The following is a 23,132-nucleotide window of genomic DNA, read 5'->3' as shown; positions in this document are numbered from 1 at the left end:
TTTTTCACTGTACCGTTTACACCTTCTGTGCATGTGACAAATAAACATACATTTTATTTGATATAATGTGTGTTTACTGGAGATGATAATGTGAAGAATTAGGATAAAGGCCAAGGACCAGATAATGTTTATTTTTTACTACTACTTACTTTGCTACTACTTTCACCACTTTTTGTCTTGAAATATTTGCTTGTTAACTACACTGTGAATCCTTAAAGAGATGGGTGGGGCTAAGGCTTAAGAGGGTGTGACCGATGCTAAATGTGTAAGAATCGACACTGGAGGCGAGAAGCAGGTACAGGGAGTGAACATTTAATTAAACACGGGCATGAAACAGAACAGGAACAGCATCTGGACATGGGAAAAATAACGACATCAATGCTGACACCCTGAACAAAGTGAGGAGCAGACAGATATAGAGGGGGTAATCAACAAAGTAATGGAGTCCAGGTGAGTCCAATATTGTGCAGCTGCGCGTAATGATGGAAACCGGTGTGCGTAATGCTAGGCAGCCTGGCGCCTTCGAGCTCCAGCGAGGGCGAGAGGGAGCAGGCGTGACAGAATAAGTGTAGACAAAGAAGAACCTTCCAGTAAGTGTACCAAAACATTCACGGTTGCAAGTTTATCAACTTTCAAAGCAGAATTACTTTCTCATTGTTCCTGAACTGCATTGTATGATATATAAATTTTCCAGCTCGGAGTCTCTACATTAATCTAATGATAAAAAAACTATTTCAAATTTTGTTACATGGGACCGAATCCAGGTGGTGGGTCACATATGACCCCACTATGGAAAAGGGAGACTCACAATGATGTTCTCCATTTTGCTCCATGACTCCCTCAAACCCCCCGGCACTCGTCTGAAGTCTGTACCGCTGATGTGCCAATATCTGTCCATTTGGGCTACACACTCATATGACCCCACTATGGAAAGGGGAGACTCACTCGATGATGTTCTCTGTTTTGTTCTACGACCTCCACAAGTATCACGGGACTCGTCTGAAGATAAACCGGTACTGGTTTAAAAAAGTCATGGAAGTAGAGATATCATTTGGTAGAGATATCATCATATGGGCTATGTCTCAATCCACCACATCTACCTATGACGGCCTTCCGTATCTGCGGTGAAAGTGGCAGAGCTAAAGCGCTGTTTGTCAGACTAGAACACATCCTGAAAATCTTCTCACGACAACGTTTGTAGCGTCCGAACGGTCTGGGCTACAAACTAATATTGCCCCACGTATTTGGACTGGAGTGAGATCAGTGTGAAGAGGGACCAGGCCCCCAGTGTCCGGTCTGGAGCATGAAGTCACAAATTCTGCTGGTCAACCACTGCGTAGCAACCTAGGGGTGCCAAAACTCCCGGTCTGCCCTAGAAAGCCTATAAATTACGATCGCCAGAAGTGCCCCAAAAAGTAATTATTTATTATGATCAATTTCGATCCCCACGGTTCATTCTTGAAAAGTTTGCTACAAATAGAGATATTTAATGAAATAGTGATCCATTCTGACTCCTGCATTTGTCGTCACACGGGGCCACGTGCTGACACAGATCACTCTGTTGACTCTCTCAGGCAGGATGAAAACATCTACATCGACCATGATTCTTTGCTAGTTGCTAGTTACGGTGCCATTCAGGCCTATTCAGCAATATGGCTCGCTTCAAATTAATTCGCCATCGGGGGTGTCCATAGGAATATGTGGATGACGTCAGCGCTGTCGCTATACTGGTTTTAATGTCTATGAGTGGGACCCACAATGCTTAAACCAAATCAGGAGACCACTTTTGATATCCGGGAAAAATGTATGACATTTAGATTTTTTGGTGTAGTTACCCTTTAATGCAAGTTAGTTACTGTAGTGCTCATAAGACTGCAGAGTTTACAAAACAAATGGCCACCTGATTGATGCAAATAATCATGATATCACTTTGTAATTAACAATTTAAAAGGTTTCGCTAATGGCTACACAATGTGCCCCGCAAACGCACACACACAGAGGGGCATTCATGTGTCTTAAGAAAGTGCCAGGAAATTCAAATCACTGACGATACATTTTGTTCATGTCTCATGATTAACTTGGGCAAATAAATGTATTTTCTAATGTGTTCAATACATTTAGTTAATTTCCTATTAAATTCAAACAATTTTTGAATTATGTTGAAGTACATTTTATCTGAATTATGTGACTCCTTCTGCGTTCTCCGCAACGCAGATTTTTACAGGGTCCTACATATATCTGAGATTCATTATTTGAAATGCAATTGTTGATTTGTTTTTTACCATGAGCATGTAGACCTTAAAAAGTATTCTGCTTTCAAAACGTGCCCTTCACCAACTGCTGTTTTCAGCGCTCACCATAGGTTATGGAAACAGGAGGTTGGTGGCATCTTAATTTGGGAGGACGGGCTTGTGGTAATGGATGGAACGGAATCAGTGGAATGGTATCCAATACACCAAACACGTTCGGTTCCAGCCATTAATATGAGCCGTGCTCCCCTCAGCAGCCTCCACTGGTTATGGATGTGATCTGGACTCTGGTCACTGTAGAACAGTCCAGCGCTTCTTCTTAAACCATTGCAGGGTGCTTTTTATGGAGATAGAATTATATTGTAGAATTCGCCTTATTCTGGAACGTCACAGTGATCGCGGCGAGTTAGTTGCAATTGTGTTTCTATGCGACCCTAGCGCATGCGCGAGACGAAATAGGCAAGAGTGGTATTTTTAGTGATGATAGTTGATATCATCACTAAAAACCGCACAAAATCCTAAAATCGACAAGTATTATGTTCAGTACGAGGCTGTCACAATGATTGGATGAAGAGGAGGCCGTTTTCACAACAACAACGTTTTGAACACCAACCCATATGACGTCGATCTGAAAGTACATGTGAATGCCCCATACGACCTGCATCCACCTCCCAAAGAGACAGTCTTTGCGGTTCTGGTTCAAAGCATTGAATCGGAATGCATTCCCAGGAATCCCAGTTCCACAATAAATGTTTGTTTTGTTTGATAAAGTCCATAATTTATGTCCAAATACCTCCTTTTTGTCCGCACAAAGTCCAGGCGAAAAGTCAAAAAAGTTCCTTTGAAGTTCGTTGAAACATGTCAAACGATGTATATAATCAATCTTTTGGATGTTTTTAACATAAATCTTCAATAATGTTTCAACCGGATAATTCCTTTGTCATTAGAAAGGAAAGGGAACAGAACTTGTGCTCACGGCTGCGCGCGTGATTAAACTAATGGCTTTCAGCCAGACCCTTGATTCAAACAGCTCTTATTCTCTCCCCATTCATAGTCGAAGACTGAAACAACGTTCTAAAGACTGTTGACATCCAGTGGAAGCCTTAGGAAGTGCAATCTGACCCCATTTACACTGGATATTGGATAGGCAATCACTTGAAAAACTACAAACCTCAGATTTCCCACTTCCTGGTTGGATTTCTCTCAGGTTTTTGCTTGCCATATGAGTTCTGTTATACTCACAGACATCATTCAAACCGTTTTATAAACTTCAGAGTGTTTCCTATCCACATCTACTAATAATATGCATATCCTAGCTTCTGGGCCTGAGTAGCAGGCAGTTTACTCTGGGCATGCTTTTCATCCGGATGTGAAAATACTGCCCCCTTGCATAACAGGTTATTAACAAGCCATACTGATTTCTTAACAGGTGACACAACATGCTCAATTGTTCACCAAATTGAAAATGGGGATTGGCCAACACAGATAGAAGGAATGGATATGCCTTCAGAGAAGGATGCCCAAACCCAATGGGAAGACCCATCTCTAAGTGATCACAACTACAGCTCAGGTGATCATGTAAAGCCCACTACCTGTGAGGCAGGGACACAGTGCCCAGCAGCACCTCTCTACAAAACCCTGCTGAGGAACGAAACACTCTGTCAGCTGGGGTAGGCAGTCATTGTAAATAAGAACTGATTTGCCAAGTTAAATAAAGGTAAAATAAAAAAATCCAAATGTTTAGACTGACTATTTTATCATTCTGTGTCTAGATAAGGCAGTATTGCGCACTCTTATCTATAAAAGGAAAGAGGAAAATAGTCTATAAACATTAAATTACAAGACCAAGTAATGCAGAGATTGATCATATAATCTGAGAACTCTACCATACGTTAGCCTATGGATTATAGTAACGGTCACCACATCACATGTAGGCTGCTTGTATGCTGTAATCGCTTATGTTAACTTCTTGAGAATACAGGGGGTGCTGTTTTCGCATTAGCATAATTTCCTCTACAGATTAAACTGCCTCTTGTTCAATTATTGCTGTTACTATATGCATATAATTAATACCATTGGATAGAAAGCAAGCTATGGTTTCTAAAACCGTTTCAATTTTGTCTCTGAGTGAAACATAAGTCATTTGACAGCACTTTCCCTGAGCAAGAAGAAGATTGCAAGATGTGTATGCTCGCTTCAACGCTCTGCCTATATATGGTCACGCCACCTATGACCCGAAGCACACTTCATTCGTCTTCCTCTGGGTGTCAGGAAGACGTCAGAGGAGAAATTTTTTGTTTATCTTGTACTGACGTGAAATAAGACCTATTTCTTTAGCGTGACCGACAACTTCCGGTTCTCTGAAACGCGCGTTTTAGAGGTGCAATTGTCTTTTGTTATGCTGCCGTTACGGATGAAAACTATCTCCGTCTCGAAGTTTGTTTGATACATGTGACCATATCATCTTAATGTATGTTTTTTCAATATAGTTTAATCAGATTATTTGAATTTTTTCGGGAGTTTTGCCGTGTTCCGTTCTGTGAGTTTTTTAACTTTGGACAGAACCGTGCTAGTCGACCAGTACCTATGCTAAATGAAGAGGGAAAGTTGCCATTGTGAATGGATTGAACGACTCATCAGGACTAAGGACACCTTTATCAACATTCTGATGAAAGATCAGCAATAGTAAGACCCAATTTACGATGTTATTTCATATATCTGTCGTGCATGTGAACTGGTCGGGCGCGCCCAGCTGGTTCTGGCTGGCGTGGCTATGCTAATTTAGCGCTACATTTTGTTTTCGCTATAAAACATTTAATAAATCTGAAATATTGCTTGGATTCACCAGATGTTGGGCTTTCAATATCTGTACGCTGTGTATTTTTTCTGAAATGTTTTAAGACAAGTAATTAGTTATATGACGTTGGTCTCTGTAATTGTTCTGGCTGCATCAGCACTATATCAGATTGCAGCTGCAATGTAGAACTGTGATTTATACCTGAAAAATGCACATTTAAAAAAAAAAAACTATGCTATACCATAAATATGTTATCAGACTGTCATCTTATGAATTTGTTTGTTGGTTAGTGGCTATATATATTTTCATTTAGTCGAATTAGTGATAGCTACTGACGCAGGAAAAAACTGTTGGAGTAAAAAAATGGTGTCTTTTGCTAACGTGTTTAGCTAATAGATTTACATATTGTGTCTTCCCTGTAAAACATTTTAAAAATCTGAAATGGTGGCTTTATTCACAAGATCTGTGTCTTTCATTGGGTGTCTTGGACTTGTGATTTAATGATATTTAGATGCTACTATTTAATTGTGACGCTATGCTAGCGATGCTAATCAGTGTGGGGGGGGTGGGGGGTGCTCCCGAATCCGGGTTAGGTACTCGGTAGAGGTTTTAAGTACTGTTAGACATAGAAATGCAAGTGAATTTGCTTATTAGCCTACCTTCCCCAAAATTTAGGCTGCGTGACTTTCCAAGTCCAGCGATGCAAGCGCATCCAGCCGTCTCTACGGATCCGTTGTTGGATACAAGTACCCAAGCAGAGTGGTAAGAGCTGCTTGATTGGCTGGGCTGAACATCGGCCTTCAAAAATACCAATCCTTTTCCCTCCTCCTGGTGAAGCCGTTTGTGTTTGTTCCCAAATGTGAGCCATGTTTTGTTTTTGTTTATTTGTTAAGATGTCTTAATGATGGGCATTTTAAAATTTTCAGCTAGCCTTCGCTCTGAGGTAATTCACTAACACAAACACAAACACAATTGCATTCGAATGGAACTGTGTCAAGTGGGCGGGGCTACATGAGGCGAATACAGTCCATTCGGAAAGTATTCAGACCCCTTGACATTTCCACTTTTTGTTACATTACAGCCTTATTTTCTACAATCTACACACTATACCCAATCAAAACGAAGTAAAAACTTTTTTTTGTTGTTTTTTTGCAAATGTATTAAAAAATACAAAACAGAAATACCTTATTCACATAAGTATTCAGACCCTTCGCAATGAGACTCGAAATTGAGCTCTGGTGCATCCTGTTTCCATTGATCATCCTTGAGATGTTTCTACAATTTGATTGGAGTCCACTTGTGGTAAAATCAATTGATTGGACATGATTTGGAAAGGCACACACCTGTCTATAAAAGGTCCGACAGTTGACAGTGCATGTCAAAGCAAAAAACCAAGCCATGAGGTCGAAGGAATTTTCCGTAGAGGTCCTAGACAGGATTGTGTTGACGCACAGACCTGGGGAAGGGTACCAACACATTTCTGCAGTATTGAAGTTCCCCAAGAACACAGTGGCTTCCATCATTCTTAAATGGAAGAAGTTTGGAACCACCAAGACTCTTCCTCAAGCTGGCCACCTGGCCAAATTGAACAATCAGGGGAGAAGGGCATTGGTCAGGGAGGTGACCAAGAAACAGATGGTCACTCTGACAGAGCTCCACAGTTCCTCTGTGGAGATAGGAGAACCTTCAACAGCAATTTATTTATTCTTAATTTCCAGAGTTTACAGGACAGGTCAGGTATTTTTTTAAACGATAGAAACAATTCCCTTCCTGTCACTCCTGCAATCAGGGTACTAGCTTGCCTTGATCATTGGGACGTTCCAACTATGACGTTACCCCATTGAAGTTAAAATTGTAGTTGTGGTCAGCAGGTGAGTGGTCAGTAGTTGTGTGGTTGTGCTGAGAAGTTGTGTGGTTGTGTTCCGTTCTTGTGTTCCATAGACGAGTGGTCAGAAGTTGTGTGGTTGTGGTCACTAGATGTGGTCAGTGGTTGTGTGGTTGTGGTCAGTTGTTGTGCTCAGTAGATGAGTGATCAGTAGTTGTGTGGTTAGAAACAGTGTAATTTTTGTCAGTAGTTGTGTGGTTGTGGTTAGAAGTTGTGTGGTTGTGGTCAGTACTTGTGTGGTTGTGGGCACTAATTGTGATACGTAATTGTATGGTTGTGGTCAGAAGTTGTGTAGTTGTGTGGTTTGGTCACTAATTGTGATAAGCAATTGTGTGGTTGTGGTCAGAAGTTGTTTGGGTGTGGTCAGTTGTTGTGGCCAGTAGCTGAGTGGTTAGTAGTTGTGTGGTTTGGTCACTAATTGTGATAAGAAATTGTGTGGTTGTGGTCAGACGTTGTGTGGTTGTGGTCTGTAGTTGTGATCAGCAGTTGTGTGTTCAGAAGTTGTGTGGTTGTGGTCAGTAGTTATGTGGTCACTAGATGTGGTCAGAGGTTGTGTGTTTGTGGTCAGAAGTTGTGTGGGTGTGGTCAGTTGTTGTGGCCAGTAGCTGAGTGGTTAGTAGTTGTGTGGTCAGCAGTTGTTTAGTTGTGGTCAATAGTTGTAGTTGTAGTCATAATGTGTGTGTTTGTGGTCAGTAGTTGTGTGGTTGTCGTCAGTTGTTGTTGTCAGTAGATAAGTGATCAGTAGTTGTGTGGTCAGAAGTGGTGTGGTTTTGATCAGAATTTGTGTGGTTGTGGTCAGTAGTGATCAGCAGTTGCGTGGTCAGTAGTTATGTGGTTGTGGTCAGTAGTTATGTGGTTGTGGTCACTCGATGTGGTCAACAGTTTTGTAGTTGTGGTCAGAGGTTGTGTGGTTGTGGTTAGTTGTTGTGCTCAGTAGATGAGTGATCAGTAGTTGTGTTGTTAGAAGTCATTTTTGTCAGTAGTTTTGTGGTTGTGGTTAGACGTTGTGTGGTTGTGGTCAGTAGTTGTGTGGTTGTGGGCACTAATTGTGATAAGCAGTTGTTTGGTTGTGGTCAGTAGTTGTGGGGTTGTAGTCAGAAGTTGTGTGTGGTTGTGGTCAGTAGGTATGATCAGTAGTTGCGTGGTCAGTAGTTGTGTGGTCAGAAGGTGTGTGGTTGTAGTCAGTAGTTATGTGGTTGTGGTCAATAGATGTGGTCAGCAGTTTTGTAGTTGTGGTCAGAAGTTGTGTGTTTGTGGTCAGAGGTTGTGTGGTTGTGGTCAGTTGTTGTGCTCAGTAGATTACTGATCAGTACTTGTGTGGTTTGAAGTTGTCATTTTCATCAGTAGCTGTGTGGTTGTGGTTTGACGTTGTGTGGTTGTGGTCAGTAGTTGTGTGGTTGTGAGCACTAAGTATTATGTGTAGTTGTGGTCAGAAGTTGTGTGGTTGTGGCGAGTAGTTGTGTGATGATGGTCAGAAGTTGTGTGGTTGTATTCAGCAGTTGAGTGGTCAGTAATTGTGTGGTTGGAAGTTCAGACGTGTTTTCAGTAGTTTTGTGGTTGTGGTCACTATATATGTTCAGCAGATGTGTGTTTGCGGTCAGAAGTTGTGTAGTTGTGTGATGGTGGTCAGAAGTTTAATAGTTGTGGTCAGTGGTTGTGTAGTTGTGGTCACGAGATGTGGGCAGCAGGTGTGTGGTTATGGTCAGTTGTTGTAGCCAGTAGATGAATTGTCAGTAGTTGTGTGGTCAGAAGTTGTATGCTTGTGGTCAGTAGCTATGTGGTTGTGGTTACTAGATGTGGTCAGCTGTTCAGTGGTCAGTAGTTTTGTAGTCAGTAGTTTTGTATTTGCAGTCAGTCTTGTATGATGGTGGTCGGAAGTTGTGTGGTTTTTCATCGGCAGTGTGGTTTTTCAACGGCAGGGACTGGGAATCTGGCCAGAATTGAAGGAATGATGGATGGTGCTAAATACAGGGAAATTCTTGAGGTAAAACCTGTTTCAGTCTTCCAAAGATTTGAGACTGGGACGGAGGTTCACCTTCCAGCAGGACAATGACCCTAAGCATACTGCTAAAGCAACACTTGAGTGGTTTAAGGGGAAACATTTAAATGTCTTTGAATGGCCAGATCTCAATCCAATTGAGAATCTGTTTTATGACTTAAAGATTGCTCTACACCAGCAGAACCCATCCAACTTGAAGGAGCTGGAACAGTTTTGCCTTGAAAAATGGGCAACAATCCCAGTGGCTAGATGTGCAAAGCTTATAGAGACATACCCCAAGAGACTTGCAGCTGTAATTTCTGCCAAAGGTGGCTTTACAAAGTATTGACATTGGGTGGGTGAATAGTTACGCACGCTCAAGTTTATTGTTTCTTTGTGTTATTTCTTGTTTGTTTCACAATAAAAAATATTTAGCATCTTCAAAGTGTTAGGCATGTTGTGTAAATCAAATGATACAAACCCCCCAAAAAATTCCAATTGGGGTGAATACTTTCCCAAGCCACTGGCTGTGTGGCTGTGTGGTTGTGGTTAGAAGTTGTGTGGTTGTTTTCAGTAGTTGTGTGGTTGAGGTCAGAAGTTTGGTGGTTGTGGTCACTATTTGTAGTTGTGTTGTTCTCAGTAGTTGTGTGGGTTTGTTCATCTAGATGTGGTCAGAAGTTGTGTGGTTGCAGGAAGTGTTTGTTATCAGCAGTTCAGTAGCGTGGTCATTAGTTGTCTGGTCAGAAGATGTCTGTGTGTTGTCAGTAGTTATGTGGTTGTGATCAATAAATGTTGTCAGCAGTTGTGTGGTTGTGGTCATTAATTGTGGTAAGCAGTTGTATGGTTGTGGTCAGTATTTATGTGGAGGTGTTCAGAAATGTTATGGTTGTTGACATCTGTTATGTTCAATAGATGAGTGGTCAATTGTGGTGTGGTCAGTAGATGTCTGTGTGTGGTCAGTAGTTCTGTGGTTGTGGTCAATAAATGTTATCAGCAGTTGTGTGGTTGTGGTCAGTAGTTGGGTGGTGGGGTCAGAAGTTGTGTGCTTGTGGTCAGTAGTTGTGTGGTCAGAACTTGTGTGGTTGTGGTCAGTTGCTGTAGCTAGTAGATTAATTTTCAGTAGTTGTGTGGTCAGTAGTTGTTTGGTTCTGTTCACTAGATGTGGTTAGAAGTTGTGTGTTTGCAGTCAGTACTTGTGCGGTTGTGGTAAGAAATTGTTTGGTTATGGTCAGCAGTTGTGTTCAGGGATTGGCAGAGACCATGCAGCGAAGAGTCGTCTCCAGGTCCTGATTGGCTCGCTCCGACTGGTCATTAGACCTGGGGTGGAACAGGAGGACAGGTTTGCCGACGACCCAATGAACGTGCAGACTCAATGAGCTGCACCAAGAACTGGGCCGTCTCCTTGGCTGGGGGTAGCTTGGGGAAAGGAATTAAATGAGCGCTTTGGAAAACCATTCCACCACGGTAAGGATAACCGTGTTGCCATCAGATGGGGAGAGACCAGTCATATATGTGACCAGGGACGGTGAGAGATGGGAAGTGGTTGAAGGAGGCCAGCAGTGCAGGCGACGACGAACGTGAAGACGTCAGGAACGAAGGCGGGCCACCAAAAACATTGTCGTACAAAGGCCAGGGTTCGACGGGAACCAGGATGGCAGGCCAGTTGAGAGGAATCAGCCCATTCCAGAACCGAGGAACGGGCAGAGTCCGGGACAAACATCCAGTTAGCTGGGCCCCCCCCGGAATCCGGTTGGGGTTCCGGAGATATTCCAGCTTCTTGTGATCTGTCCATAGTATGAATGGGTGTTCCACCCTCTCTAACCAGTGCCTCCACTCTTCCAACGCCATCTTCACCGGAAGTATTTCCTGGTTACACACGTCGCAATTCCTTTCCGTGGGGTTGAGACGATGGGAGAGGAAAGCACAAGGATGTAGCTTTTGGTCTTGGGACAAATTATGGGACAGGACAGCCCCTTCTCCGACGTCCAAGGCATCGACCTCCACCACGAACTGCCGGGATAGATCCGGGATGGATTAGGATGGGGCGATAGTGAATTGGTGCTTGAGGTGCAAGAATGCCTGGTCTGCAGCTGGAGACCACCTCCTTGTGAGATGTGAGCCCTGACGGGGGAACCGGCGTTAGAACCCCAAGAAGCATTGCAGCGGCCCACTGGAGGTTGGTTGCAGCCAATCCACCACCGCTCTCACCTTTTCAGGATTCATCTGTATGTTGCCTGTGTTGGTTGCGTTTTTCTTTTATTTATTTGTTCAATGTGCACTTATAAACCATAACTATTATTAACCTGTTTGGGCTGCAGGGGCAGTATTGAGTAGCCGGATAAAAGGTGCCCATTTCAAACGGCCTCGTACTCAATTCTTGCTCGTACAATATGCATATTACTATTACTATTGGATAGAAAACACTCTCTAGTTTCTAAAACCGTTTGAATTATATCTGTGAAAAGATGCTACGTTAGCACAATGTATAACCACTGATTTCAGCTCTAAATATGCACATTTTCAAACAAAACATAAGTGTATGTATAACCTGATGTTATAGGACTGTCATCTGACGAAGCGTATCAAGGCTAGTCAAAAATTATATATTTTGCTGGTTTATTCGCTATCGCTAACGTGCCTATTGCTATCGCTAACGTGCCGTGATGAATGATTGCGGTAGTGTGGTAGGCTATTGTAGTAAGCTAATATAATGCTATATTGTGTTTTTGCTGTAAAACACTTAAAAAATTGGGAATATTGGCTGGATTCACAAGATGTTTGTCTTTAATTTGCTGTACACCATCGATTATTACAGAAATGTTTTATGATGAGTATTTAGGTATTTGACGTTGGTGTCTGTAATTACTCTGGCTGCTTCGGTGCTATTTCTGACGGTAGCTGTGATGGTAGCTGCAATGTAAAACTGATTTATACCTCAAATATGCAAATTTTTCTAACAAAATATAGATTTATTGTATAACATGTTATAAGACTGTCATCTGATGAAGTTGTTTCTTGGTTAGTTTGGTTGGTTCTTGGTTAGTTAGGTTGGCTTTGTACATGCTACCTGTGCTGTGAAAAATGTCTGTCCTTTTTTGTATTTGGTGGTGAGCTAACATAAATATATGTGGTGTTTTCGCTGTAAAACATTTTAAAAATTGGACACGTTGACTGGATTCACAAGATGTGTATCTTTCATTTGCTGTATTGGACTTGTTAATGTGTGAAAGTTAAATATTTCTAAAAAAAATAATTAATAATTTGCGCTCTGCCTTTTCAGTGGAATGTGGGAGGAGTTCCGCTAGCGGAACCCCGGTGCCAGAAAGGTTAACAAGTATTATAATATATTATATTTATATTAATGAATGAATGCTTTTCTCCTGTCGAATTAGCAACCAAAGCTAGCCAAGTGGCGCGAAGCTGTCCATCTTCACCAAACGCAGAGAACGTAAAAAGCCAAAACACCCGATAAACTTTCAATAATCTGATAAAACTATATTGAAAAAATATACTTTACGATGATTTTATCACATGTATCAAATAAAATCAAAGCCGGAGATATTAGCCGTCTATAACGAAAGCTTTTCAGAAGGCAATCCAGGGTTCCTTCCCGCGCCTTGCTGAACAAAGGAAATAGTGGTCACGTCATTCCAAGAGCTCTTGTTCGACCTCAGATCAAGCTAGACACCCCATTCCACCTTTCACTGCCTCTTGACATCTAGTGGAAGGCGTATGAAGTGCATGTATATCCATAGATTTCAAGCAAATGAATAGGAAGGCCCTGGAACAGAGCCTCGATTTCCGATTTTTCACTTCCTGGCAGGAAGTTTGCTGCAAAATGAGTTCTGTTTTACTCACAGATATAATTCAAACGGTTTTAGAAACATTAGAGTGTTTTCTATTCAATAGTAATAATAATATGCATATTGTACGAGCAAGAATTGAGTACGAGGCAGTTTAATTTGGGAACAATTTTTTACAAATTGAAAATAGCGCCCCCCTATCCCAAAGAAGTTAATGTGCTTCTTCTTGAGCCACTCCTTTGTTGCCTTGGCCGTGTGTTTTGGTTCATTGTCATGCTGGAATACCCATCCACGACCAATTTTCAATGCCCTGGCTGAGGGAAGTAGGTTCTCACCCAAGATTTGACGATACATGGTCCCGTCCATCGTCCCTTTGCGGTGAAGTTGTCCTGTCCCCTTAGCAGAAAAACACTCCCAAAGCATAATGTTTCCACCTCCATGTTTGACGGTGGGGATGATGTTTTTGGGGTCATAGGCAGCATTCCTCCTCCTCCAAACACGGCGATTTGAGTTGATGTCAAAGAGCTCCATTTTGGTCTCATTTGACCACAACACTTTCACCCAGTTGTCCTCTGAATCATTCAGATGTTCATTGGCAAACTTCAGACGGGCATGTATATGTGCTTTCTTGAGCAGGGGGAACTTGCAGGCACAGCAGGATTTCAGTCCTTCAAGGCGTAATGTGTTACCAATTGTTTTCTTGGTGACTATGGTCCCAGCTGCCTTGAGATCATTGACAAGATTATCCCGTGTAGTTCTGGGCTGATTCCTCACCGTTCTCATGATCATTGCAACTCCACGAGGTGAGATCTTGCATGGAGACCCAGGCCAAGGGAGATTAACAGTTCTTTTGTGTTTCTTCCATTTGCGAATAATCGCACCAACTGTTGTCACCTTCTCATCAAACTGCTTGGCGATGGTCTTGTAGCCCATTCCAGCCTTGTGTAGGTCTACAATCGTGTCCCTCACATCCTTGGAGAGCTCTTTGGTCTTGGCCAGGGTGGAGAGTTTGGAATCTGACTGATTGATTGCTTCTGTGGACAGGTGTCTTTTATACAGGTAACATACTGAGATTAGGCGCACTCCCTTTAAGAGTGTGATCCTAATCTCAGCTCGTTACCTGTATAAAAGACACCTGGGAGCCAGAAATCTTTCTGATTGAGAGGGGGGTCAAATACTTATTTCCCTCATTAAAATGCAGATCAATTTATAACATTTTTTGACATGGGTTTTTCTGGATTTTTTTGTTGTTATTCTGTCTCTCACTGTTCAAATAAACCTACCATTAAAATGATAGACTGATAATTTCTTTGTCAGTGGGCAAATGTACAAAATCAGAAGGGGATCAAATACTTTTTTCCCTCACTGTAAATATAGGTGTGTCAACCTTGTAGCGTCATACCCAAGAAGACTCAGTGTTGTATTCGCTGCCAAAGGTGCTTCAACAAAGTACTGAGTAAAGGGTTTGAATACTTATAAATTAGCACAAAATAATAATAACCTCTTTTTGCTTTGTCATTGTGAGGAATTGTGTATAGATTGATGAGGGAAAAAAACAATTTAATACATTTCAGAATAACATGCTGACCACACCACTTGCGTCGCGTGCGCAAGAGTTGCAAAATATATTTACACATACATGTTATTCAATCATTGCACCCACACTGATCACGCGCGTCTGCGTAGCCAGTCGCTAAAATAGAACTTTGTTCTATTTGTGACACTTGACACGCTGCAAGTCCTGCCTCTCACATCTCCTCATTGGTTTTTAGGAGCATATACCTATGTGCCAACTCCTCATTGGATTGAAAGATGAACTGTGGTCCACACTCCAGTCCAGTTGGTGGTGGTCATGCACCTTAGTTGGTTGCCAACCAATATATAAAGTCCAAGAAGAAGAAGAAGCCTGAAAGAGGAGGGATTACAAGAAACAACTCAGTTTACCCTGAGTTGGAGTTTACCCTGAGTTTATTGTTGGAGTAGAGGACCTTGTGCATTTCAGGTAAAATAACAACCTAATGTTTATATCCATGTTTATATCCAAGGACAAATTAGCCAAAAACAGCAAGCTAGCTAGCTAAATTGCCATAAATATTTGCTTATCGACCTGTCCCCAAATTAGTATAGTTGGTTCAGATTTAATTTTGATATTTCAACCTGCGTGTCCTGGTTGTGTCTGATGTGCAGGAATAAAATCAACATGCCATGCGGACGCACGCGAGCAATCGGTCTGGTCACCATGTAAGGCTGTAAGATAACAAAATGTGTAAAAAGTCAAGGAGTCTGAATACTTTCCGAAGGCACTGTACATCAAGCGTTTGACTCCACAAACTTGTTGTATGCATATGCTATTTGTTTTGGTTGAGTTTCAGATTGTTTTGGGGTCAATAGAAATGATTATTATTCACCGATCAAATAGCCTGATGGTGAAGTAGACATACTTGGTATTCATATCCCATCAAAAATAAATGAACACATTTCTATAGAAAGTTATCAAAAATAGTTATCATCTGGCAACCATGGAGAGGATCACACTGATTAACTCTTTAGTCATATCACAATTTACTAATGGCCCTGCCTATGACAAACAATTTGTTTTTTATAATTATTTGAGCAAAAAAATAATTCACTTTATTTGGAACGGTAAGCCAGACAAAATTAAACTTGCATATATATTGTAACGGTTTTGAGGCCGTCACAATATATATAATGAATACGAGTTAGTGTGGCAACAATTATTAATTTAATATTATAGTATTAAACCTCTCACTAAAAGCTTCAATCCTACAAAAGTTACACTTAAATCCGAACTGGTTCTCCAGTAGATGAGTAAAAATGTCTCACTCCTTGGATTTTTGTTTTTATCCAGATTACAATCTCCCACTAATTCAAAATGAAACCTTGTTCAAACTATCACATTTTCTAAAATAAGCCATACAAAGGTGGTTGCAATACCAGTTTTATTCCCCAGAAAAGTCAGAACAAATATTACAACAAGTATTATGGTTAAACTCAAATATACTGATACTGAGGTTCTCTATCTCGGTTTCACCCACCACATCTCATCTCTGGAATGCGGTCTTTAGGTTTTATCACCAAGTCAACTGTCAGCTCAAGCCCCAGAGGCCCAACGTAACCCACAGACAAGAAAGTATTCATTAAACCTTATCTGATGCATAAACAGTATTATTACATAATCTTGTAATTTTGTTCTCACACCTTCTAGTCATGTGTGCAGTAACAGACTCCTGTGACAACGATTGCAATCCTGCCTCTGACATTCGGAACAGTACATCAATATGAAAAGCAGATGAATGAATATACACTACCATTCAAAAGTTTGGGGTCACCTGGAAATGTTCTTGTTTTTGAAAGAAAAGCACATTTGTTGCCCATTAAAATAACATCACATTGATCAGAAATACAGTGTAGACATTGTTCATGTTGTAAGTGACTATTGTAGCTGGAAACGGACGATTTTTTAAAAATGGAATATCTACATAGGCGCATAGAAGCAATAAAACGGGCCTTCTTTAGACTAATTGAGTATCTGGGGCATCATAACTCAGGTAAAACAAGTGTTGATAGGTATAACATCATTTTCAGTAAGCCAATTATGCTGTTGGCAGTGGCGAGACGCAGACATAATACTCATGTTACATTACTCTTAAGAAAGTTACTGCAATTGTGCCGGAGAGAGTCAAATGACAACGGCCACCTCCTCTGCGTCCCGTTTCCCCCAGCCGAGTTTGTGAGAGGGTGGTCAAAATGATCCAATTTTCCTGTGCCGGTGGAGAACAAGTTGTAACAGGTCACTCCGGGAGTCAGGGGTGTAAAGAACGAGAAGAGTAAGAGATCTTATGAGGAATGAGAGTTCTGAATAGACTCGGAGGGAGTCCCAAATGTCATCCTATTTACTTTTGCACTACCCTATTCATTGTGCACTATATAATGAATAGGGTTCTATTTGAGACACTACCTAAGTCACATCCAATCGCTTTAATTACTTACAGTAAGATCAGAGGCTGACCATCTCGGGAACTTCAGTCCCTGGAATAACATTATCTGCTGTTAAACTCTGTTCAGGAGGCTTTGGGGCATTGCACTGCGCCTTGAGTGAATTCTTAAGGCTCCCAGTACAGAGGCCCTTGTTATAAGTTAATGGCTCTAATTTTGATCCAGGAAAAGAGAAAGAATTGAGGGGAAATTCTGTAGGAATCCATAAATGTAATCCTGTCTGGGATTAATTCCTGACCGCTGTAGAAAGTGCTGTGATTTATTAGGATCCCCATTATCCGACACCAATGGCGACAGCTAGTCTTACTGACTGTGGTCCGACAAAACAAAAAAGACATTACAGTCAAAAGACTTTACAATTTACATTAATTTAAAACATTAATCTGTAGTGTGCGTTTATATATCAGGAGGCAGGTAGCCTAGTGCTTAGAGCGTTGGGCCTGTAACTGAAAGGTTGCTAGATCGAATCCCAGAGTTGACAAGGTAAAAAATCTTTCGTTCTGCCCCTGAACAAGGCAATTAACCCACAGTTCCTAGGCTGTCATTGTAAATAAGACTTTGATCTTAACTGACTTGCCTAGTTAAATAAAAAACAATTTAAAAAAATCTGTTGAACATGCGTGTCAGTAAATGCACACAACAAGTAGGTCACATGGGGACGAGGTGTTGTGCTATGAGGTGTTGCTTGATATGTTTTTCGAAACCAGGTTTGCTGTTCATTTGCGCTATATAAATTGGAAGAGAGTTCCATGCCAGGGGGTGTAGTCAGAATGTGGCGACGCTTAATCTATTATTTAATGTAATGTCTAATCAAAGGGACTCTGCCTGGGCTGAGGGGGCATTTATCATGGGGGAACATCTCCTAGAGTGACTCAGGACTATTGCTTCTTTTTCTGCTGAGTGACATCAGAAAGTTTTCAATACCCTTGACAAATTCCCAATTTTGTTGCTGAATTAAAACATTACCCGATAACAAAGTGAAAACATGTTCTTAGAAATTATTTCTAATTCATTAAATTAAATAGAGACAAATGTTAATGAAATAAGTATTCACATCAATGTGTCAAAACTTTGTTGAAGCACATTTGGGAGCGATTACAGCTGTGAGTCTTTCTCGGTAAGTCTCTAAGAGCTTTCCACACCTGGATGGGGCAACATTTGCCAATTATTCTATTCTAAATTATTCTAGCTCTATAAAATTGGTTGTTGATCATTCCTAAACAGCAATGTTCAGGTCTTGACAAAGATTTTCAAGTCGATTTAAATCAAAACTGTAGCTCGGCCACTCAGGAACATTCAATGTCTTCTTGGTAAGTGACTCCAGTGTAGATTTGGCCTTGTGTTTTAGGTTATTGACCTGCTGAAAGGTGAATTCATCTCCCAGTGTCTGGTGGAAATCACACTGAGCCAGGATTTCCTGTAGGATTTTGCCTGTGCATAACTCCATTACATTTATTTTTCATTCTGAAACTCCCCAGTCCTTAATGATTACAAGCAAACGCATAACATGATGCAGTCACCACTATGCTTGAAATTATGGAAAGCAATATTCTGTAATGTGTTGAATTGGATTTGCCACAAACATAACACTTTGTATCCAGGAAAAAGTTTAAGTGTATTGCTTGGCCACATTTTTTTCAGTATTACTTTAGTGCCTTGTTTCAAACAGGATGCATGTTTTGGAATATTTGTGTTCTGTCCAGGCTACTTTCTTTTCACTATTTCAATTAGGTTCGATTTTTGGATTAAAAACAATGTTGTTGATCGATCCAGCTTTCTCCTCTCACAGCTAATAAACTCTGTAACTGTTTTAAAGTCACCATTGGCCTCATGGTGAAATCCTTGAGCGATTTTCTTCCTCCACGGCAACTGAGTTAGGAAGGACGCCTGTGTCTTTGTAGTGACTGGGTGTATTGATACACCATCCAAAGTGTAATTAATAACTTCACCATATTCAAAGGGATATTCAATGTCTGCTTTTTTTTGTCTTTGTGTTTGAAATTCACTGCTCGACTGAGGGACCTTATAGAAAATTGTAAGTGTAGGGTACAGAGACAAGGTACTCATTCAAAAATGATTTATTTTGAACAATGTTATTGCAAACAGAGTGAGTCCATGCAACTTATTATGTAAATTGTTAAGCAAATCTCTACTCCTAAACTTATTTAGGCTTGCCATAACAAAGGGGTTGAATACTTATTGACTCAAGACATTTCAACAATTTATTTTAATACATAAAAAATTGAAAAACACATTTCAACTGACATTATGGGGTATTGTGATTAGGTGTAATCTCAATTTAATCTATTTTAGATTCAGTCTGTAACACAGAAAATGTGGACAAAGTCAAGGGGTGTGAATAGAAAGTATGACTTTTTCCACAATTTGTTGTGTTAGACTGAATTTGAAATGTATTTAATTGATATTATAAGGTCCCTCAGTCATGCAGTGAATTTCAAACACAAACATGAATGGGTAAAAAAGCAGACGTTGAATATCTCTTTGAGCATAATTGAGTGTTATCTACGGCTCTGCAATGGGTCGTATGTGTGTGTAAATATTTGTGTGTATGTGGGCTTGTGTGCATACTGTAGGTGTATTCAGTATCTTTATATTACGTACACTGAACTCAATGTGGTCCTAATATATACTTCCTTACTTTCCTCAACTCATGTCCTTATTTGGTATTTTTGTCTTTCACTGCAGTGCTACAAATCTCATGGGTCCTCCCCTCCTCAAGGGTGCAGCAGTCTGTCAGCTGGCTCACCTACAGCAGCTCCACCGACTCTCAACAGAGCACTCGCCAAAGGGAAAAGCTTCAGGTACTCATACAGTAGAACATCTTCTCTTGTTCTTCCTGCCCCTCTTGTTTAAATGGGCCGCTCAGGTCTACAGAAGTGGATGCAGCCAAGTAAAATGTACAATATGGCACAATGTAAACAGCGCTTTCATGGAATGTAAAGAAGATTTATGATGATTGCAGTTGGTAAAAAAAATGTTAATGTGCCTCTAGGCTCCGGTACCAGACACAAAGGCCCTTATCTGCATCTCGAAAAGCAGACGGAATCGGGACATTCCCGTTTGATTCACAGTTTAACAGAGTTAGCAGCTAACATGAAAATCACACTGAGGGCTTCACAACAGATGGGGGGAAATTTATATTTTTATCTTCAAAAAAAGATTTAAATTGCAATAGATGTTGGTATATGATCCCCAATGTATTCATGTGACATGTGTTTCTTTATAGTCTCCTCTTTTCTCTTTGTTGTTTTTTTACTAGTAAAGACCTTCCCCCTTGTCCCCCCCCCCCCCCCCCCAAAATCAGGGACACACTGTTGCGGAGAAGTAGAAACTACAACATGCTCATTTAAGCGTCTATAACCATTGACCCATTTGTGACCCATTTCAATGTTTTCTGTTTCTGTCATGTATTATTTTCCCTGGCTCATTCCAGGAGTAGCTCCCTGTCCCTCAGTCCAGCCCAAAGACACCAGGACACTCATCACTTCAGGACCCTGCCAATCTCTCGAGGACCAAGGGTTGCTGGCCCCGCCTATAAGCACCTGCAAGAGGTAGTATCTACAGAGATGGAGGCGGAGTCTTTAAGAGGGTAAGCACCTGGATGTTCTGCTTTCCTTTGAAACTGAATGAGGACAGTGTTGATAGCAAGCTTGTTTGGTCTTGATAAGTCAGTTTGAATCATGTGCTTTGAAATAATATTCATGAGTATAAATCTTCTGTTTACCTTGAGCCACCTTGAACTAAGTTAACTTAAATGGCGTAACACTCCATGCCGCCCCACATCTTGTGTTGCATTTTTATTTTGAACAAAAACAAGTGGGTTGAGCCTTGGGCTGGCCTTCTGGGCATGGTGTGTCTTCCCGCCTACTCGAACAACCCTGCTGGAACGTCGCCCCGGCGCTTGAGACGAAGTGAAAGTCAGAGCAGACCAAACTAGGTAACTTGTTTTCAGATAAACTGTCCTGGTAGCAGGGACAATGTTTTCAGAAAATGTTGACAGAAACAAACATCGTTCTTGGATCTGAATCAACTTGACCACAAAAAGAGTAGAAGAAGTGAGAAAAAGACTGCCCATGACCATAAACCAGATAAACATTGGAATGAATTTTGAAAGGTGGAAAATGGAGTGAAATGGCCACTGTTCTCATGGACTGGTAGGTAAGGGTTGTTGTGTTTTTAACCGTAGTGTATTCAATGTTCAAGCTAGCTAACACTGCTACTTAGCTAGCTAACATCTGTATTTGGACTGTTTTGTACTCAAAGTAATCTAACGATAGCTACATCATGTAGCTACACTGCACAAACCCCACAAGATGCCCAATGCATTTATTTAAACTGGCTAACGCTAGCTGGCTAAAGCTAGATATGCAGATTGTTGACATAGTAGTGTGTGTGGTTGTTGATTTTTGGCCCCGAACCACCTCATAAAATGCATCAATCTAGCTATAAATTAACATCACACATACATGGATTTCTCATGGAGATACTGGTGGAGAAAGTTGGATTTCAAGGGAACCTAAGATTAGGCTGGACAATAGAACAAGTCAAAATTTACCCAAGGCTGAAAAACGGCAAAAGAACGTTGGCTGAGCACGAACGCTAGCTCGAGGCCACAGCAAATGAATTGAAACGGAACTTCGGAGAGCCTCTTCTGACTGGAGTGATGCTTAGAATTAAATTTCTCCTAAATGGCACAAGCAAATGTATCCCTTTTTTATTTTACAGCTACAATCTGTTCGTCGGATGAAATTTGAAAAAAAACGACTAGTGCAGAAAGTAAACATCCGCATCTCGATGGTGTCAACTGTTATGTCTGCGTAATGAAAAAGTAGGGAACAAATGAAAACTTCTGACTATTTCTGGTCTAGTGATCGATGACATCTGCGGTTGCTGGCCAGATTTACATAATTACAAAGAGGAGATTCTCCTGATTTTAAAATGATTTTAAAATGGTGTCTGACTTGAAAAAAATCTAAATATACACATTGCGAGATATTTTGTGAAATAAACAGACATACCTATATTTCCCCTACAGGAAACAATGGGATGACCTCAGAGTTCATGAGTCATTTTTTGTTGTTGTTGACGTTTTAACTACCAGCAATTGGTAACAGCATTGTACACTGCTCAAACGTACATCATTAGCAATAATAGGTTATCGTGATTAAAATGGTGTAGAACTTCAAGTCATTAAAATACATACATTTTGAGACATTTGGCAAAATAGACAGACATGTCCCTATTTCCCCAAAACAATGGCAGTCAAATCAAATGTTATTGGTCACATACACATGGTTAGCAGATGTTATTGGTCACATACACATGGTTAGCAGATGTTATTGGTCACATACACATGATTAGCAGATGTTATTGGTCACATACACATGGTTAGCAGATGTTATTGGTCACATACACATGGTTAGCAGATGTTATTGGTCACATACACATGGTTAGCAGATGTTATTGGTCACATACACATGGTTAGCAGATGTTATTGGTCACATACACATGGTTAGCAGATGTTATTGCGAGTGTAGCGAAATGCTTGTGCTTTTAGTTCCGACAGTGCAGCAATATAAACAAGCAATCTAACAACTCCACAACAACTACCTAATACACACAAATCTAAGTAAAGGGATGGAATAAGGATATGTACATATCAATATATGGATGAGCAATGACAGAGCGACATAGGCAGGATGCAATAGATGGTATAAAATACAGTATATACATTTGGGATGAGTAATGCAAGATATGTAAACATCATTATTAAAGTGGCAATAATAAAGATAATAGTGAAACATTTGTTAGAGTAGCTAATGATTTCAAGTCTGACTGATGGCCTTGAGATAGAAGCTATTTTTCAGTCTCTCGGTCCCAGCTTTGATGCACCTGTACTGACCTCGCCTTCTGAATGGTAGCGGTGTGAACAGGCAGTGGCTCGGGTGGTTGTTGTCCTTGGTGATCTTTTTGGCCTTTATGTGACATCGGGTGTTGTAGGTGTCCTGGAGGGCAGGTATTTTGCCCCCGGTGATGCATTGTGCAGACCGCACCACCCTCTGTTGAATCCTGAGCTGTAGACAATAAACAGCATTCTTACATAGGTATTCCTCTTGTCCTGATGGGATTGTGCAGTGTGATGGAGATTGCATCAACTGTGGATCTATTGGGGCGGTATGCAAATTGCAGTGGGTCTAGGGTGACAGGTAAGGTGGAGGTGATATGATCCTTGACTAGTCTTTCAAAGCACTTCATGATGACAAAAGTGAGTGCTACTGGGCGATAGTCATTAAGTTCAGTTCCCTTTCCCTTCTTGGATACAGGAACATTCGTGGCCATCTTGAAGCATGTTGGGACAGCAGACTGGGATAGGGAGATATTG

At 41.0% G+C, this 23,132-nt stretch overlaps 1 protein-coding gene across 1 annotated transcript in view; it reads left to right on the top strand.

Moving 5' to 3' along the window:
- LOC129860416 (pro-neuregulin-3, membrane-bound isoform-like) overlaps positions 1-23,132 on the top strand; it is a 299,464-nt gene that overhangs the window by 255,262 nt on the left and 21,070 nt on the right. Inside the window, exons 7-8 of the mRNA XM_055930805.1 lie at positions 19,436-19,551; positions 20,184-20,339. Of these exons, the coding sequence (XP_055786780.1) occupies positions 19,436-19,551; positions 20,184-20,339 (272 nt within the window). The remainder of the gene's footprint in view (positions 1-19,435; positions 19,552-20,183; positions 20,340-23,132) is intronic.

Source organism: Salvelinus fontinalis, chromosome 8 (genome assembly GCF_029448725.1).
Source record: "Salvelinus fontinalis isolate EN_2023a chromosome 8, ASM2944872v1, whole genome shotgun sequence".
NCBI classification, from domain to species: Eukaryota; Metazoa; Chordata; class Actinopteri; order Salmoniformes; family Salmonidae; genus Salvelinus; species Salvelinus fontinalis.
The sequence above is the reverse complement of the archived record's forward strand: the minus strand, read 5'-3'. Positions and strand labels throughout refer to the sequence as shown.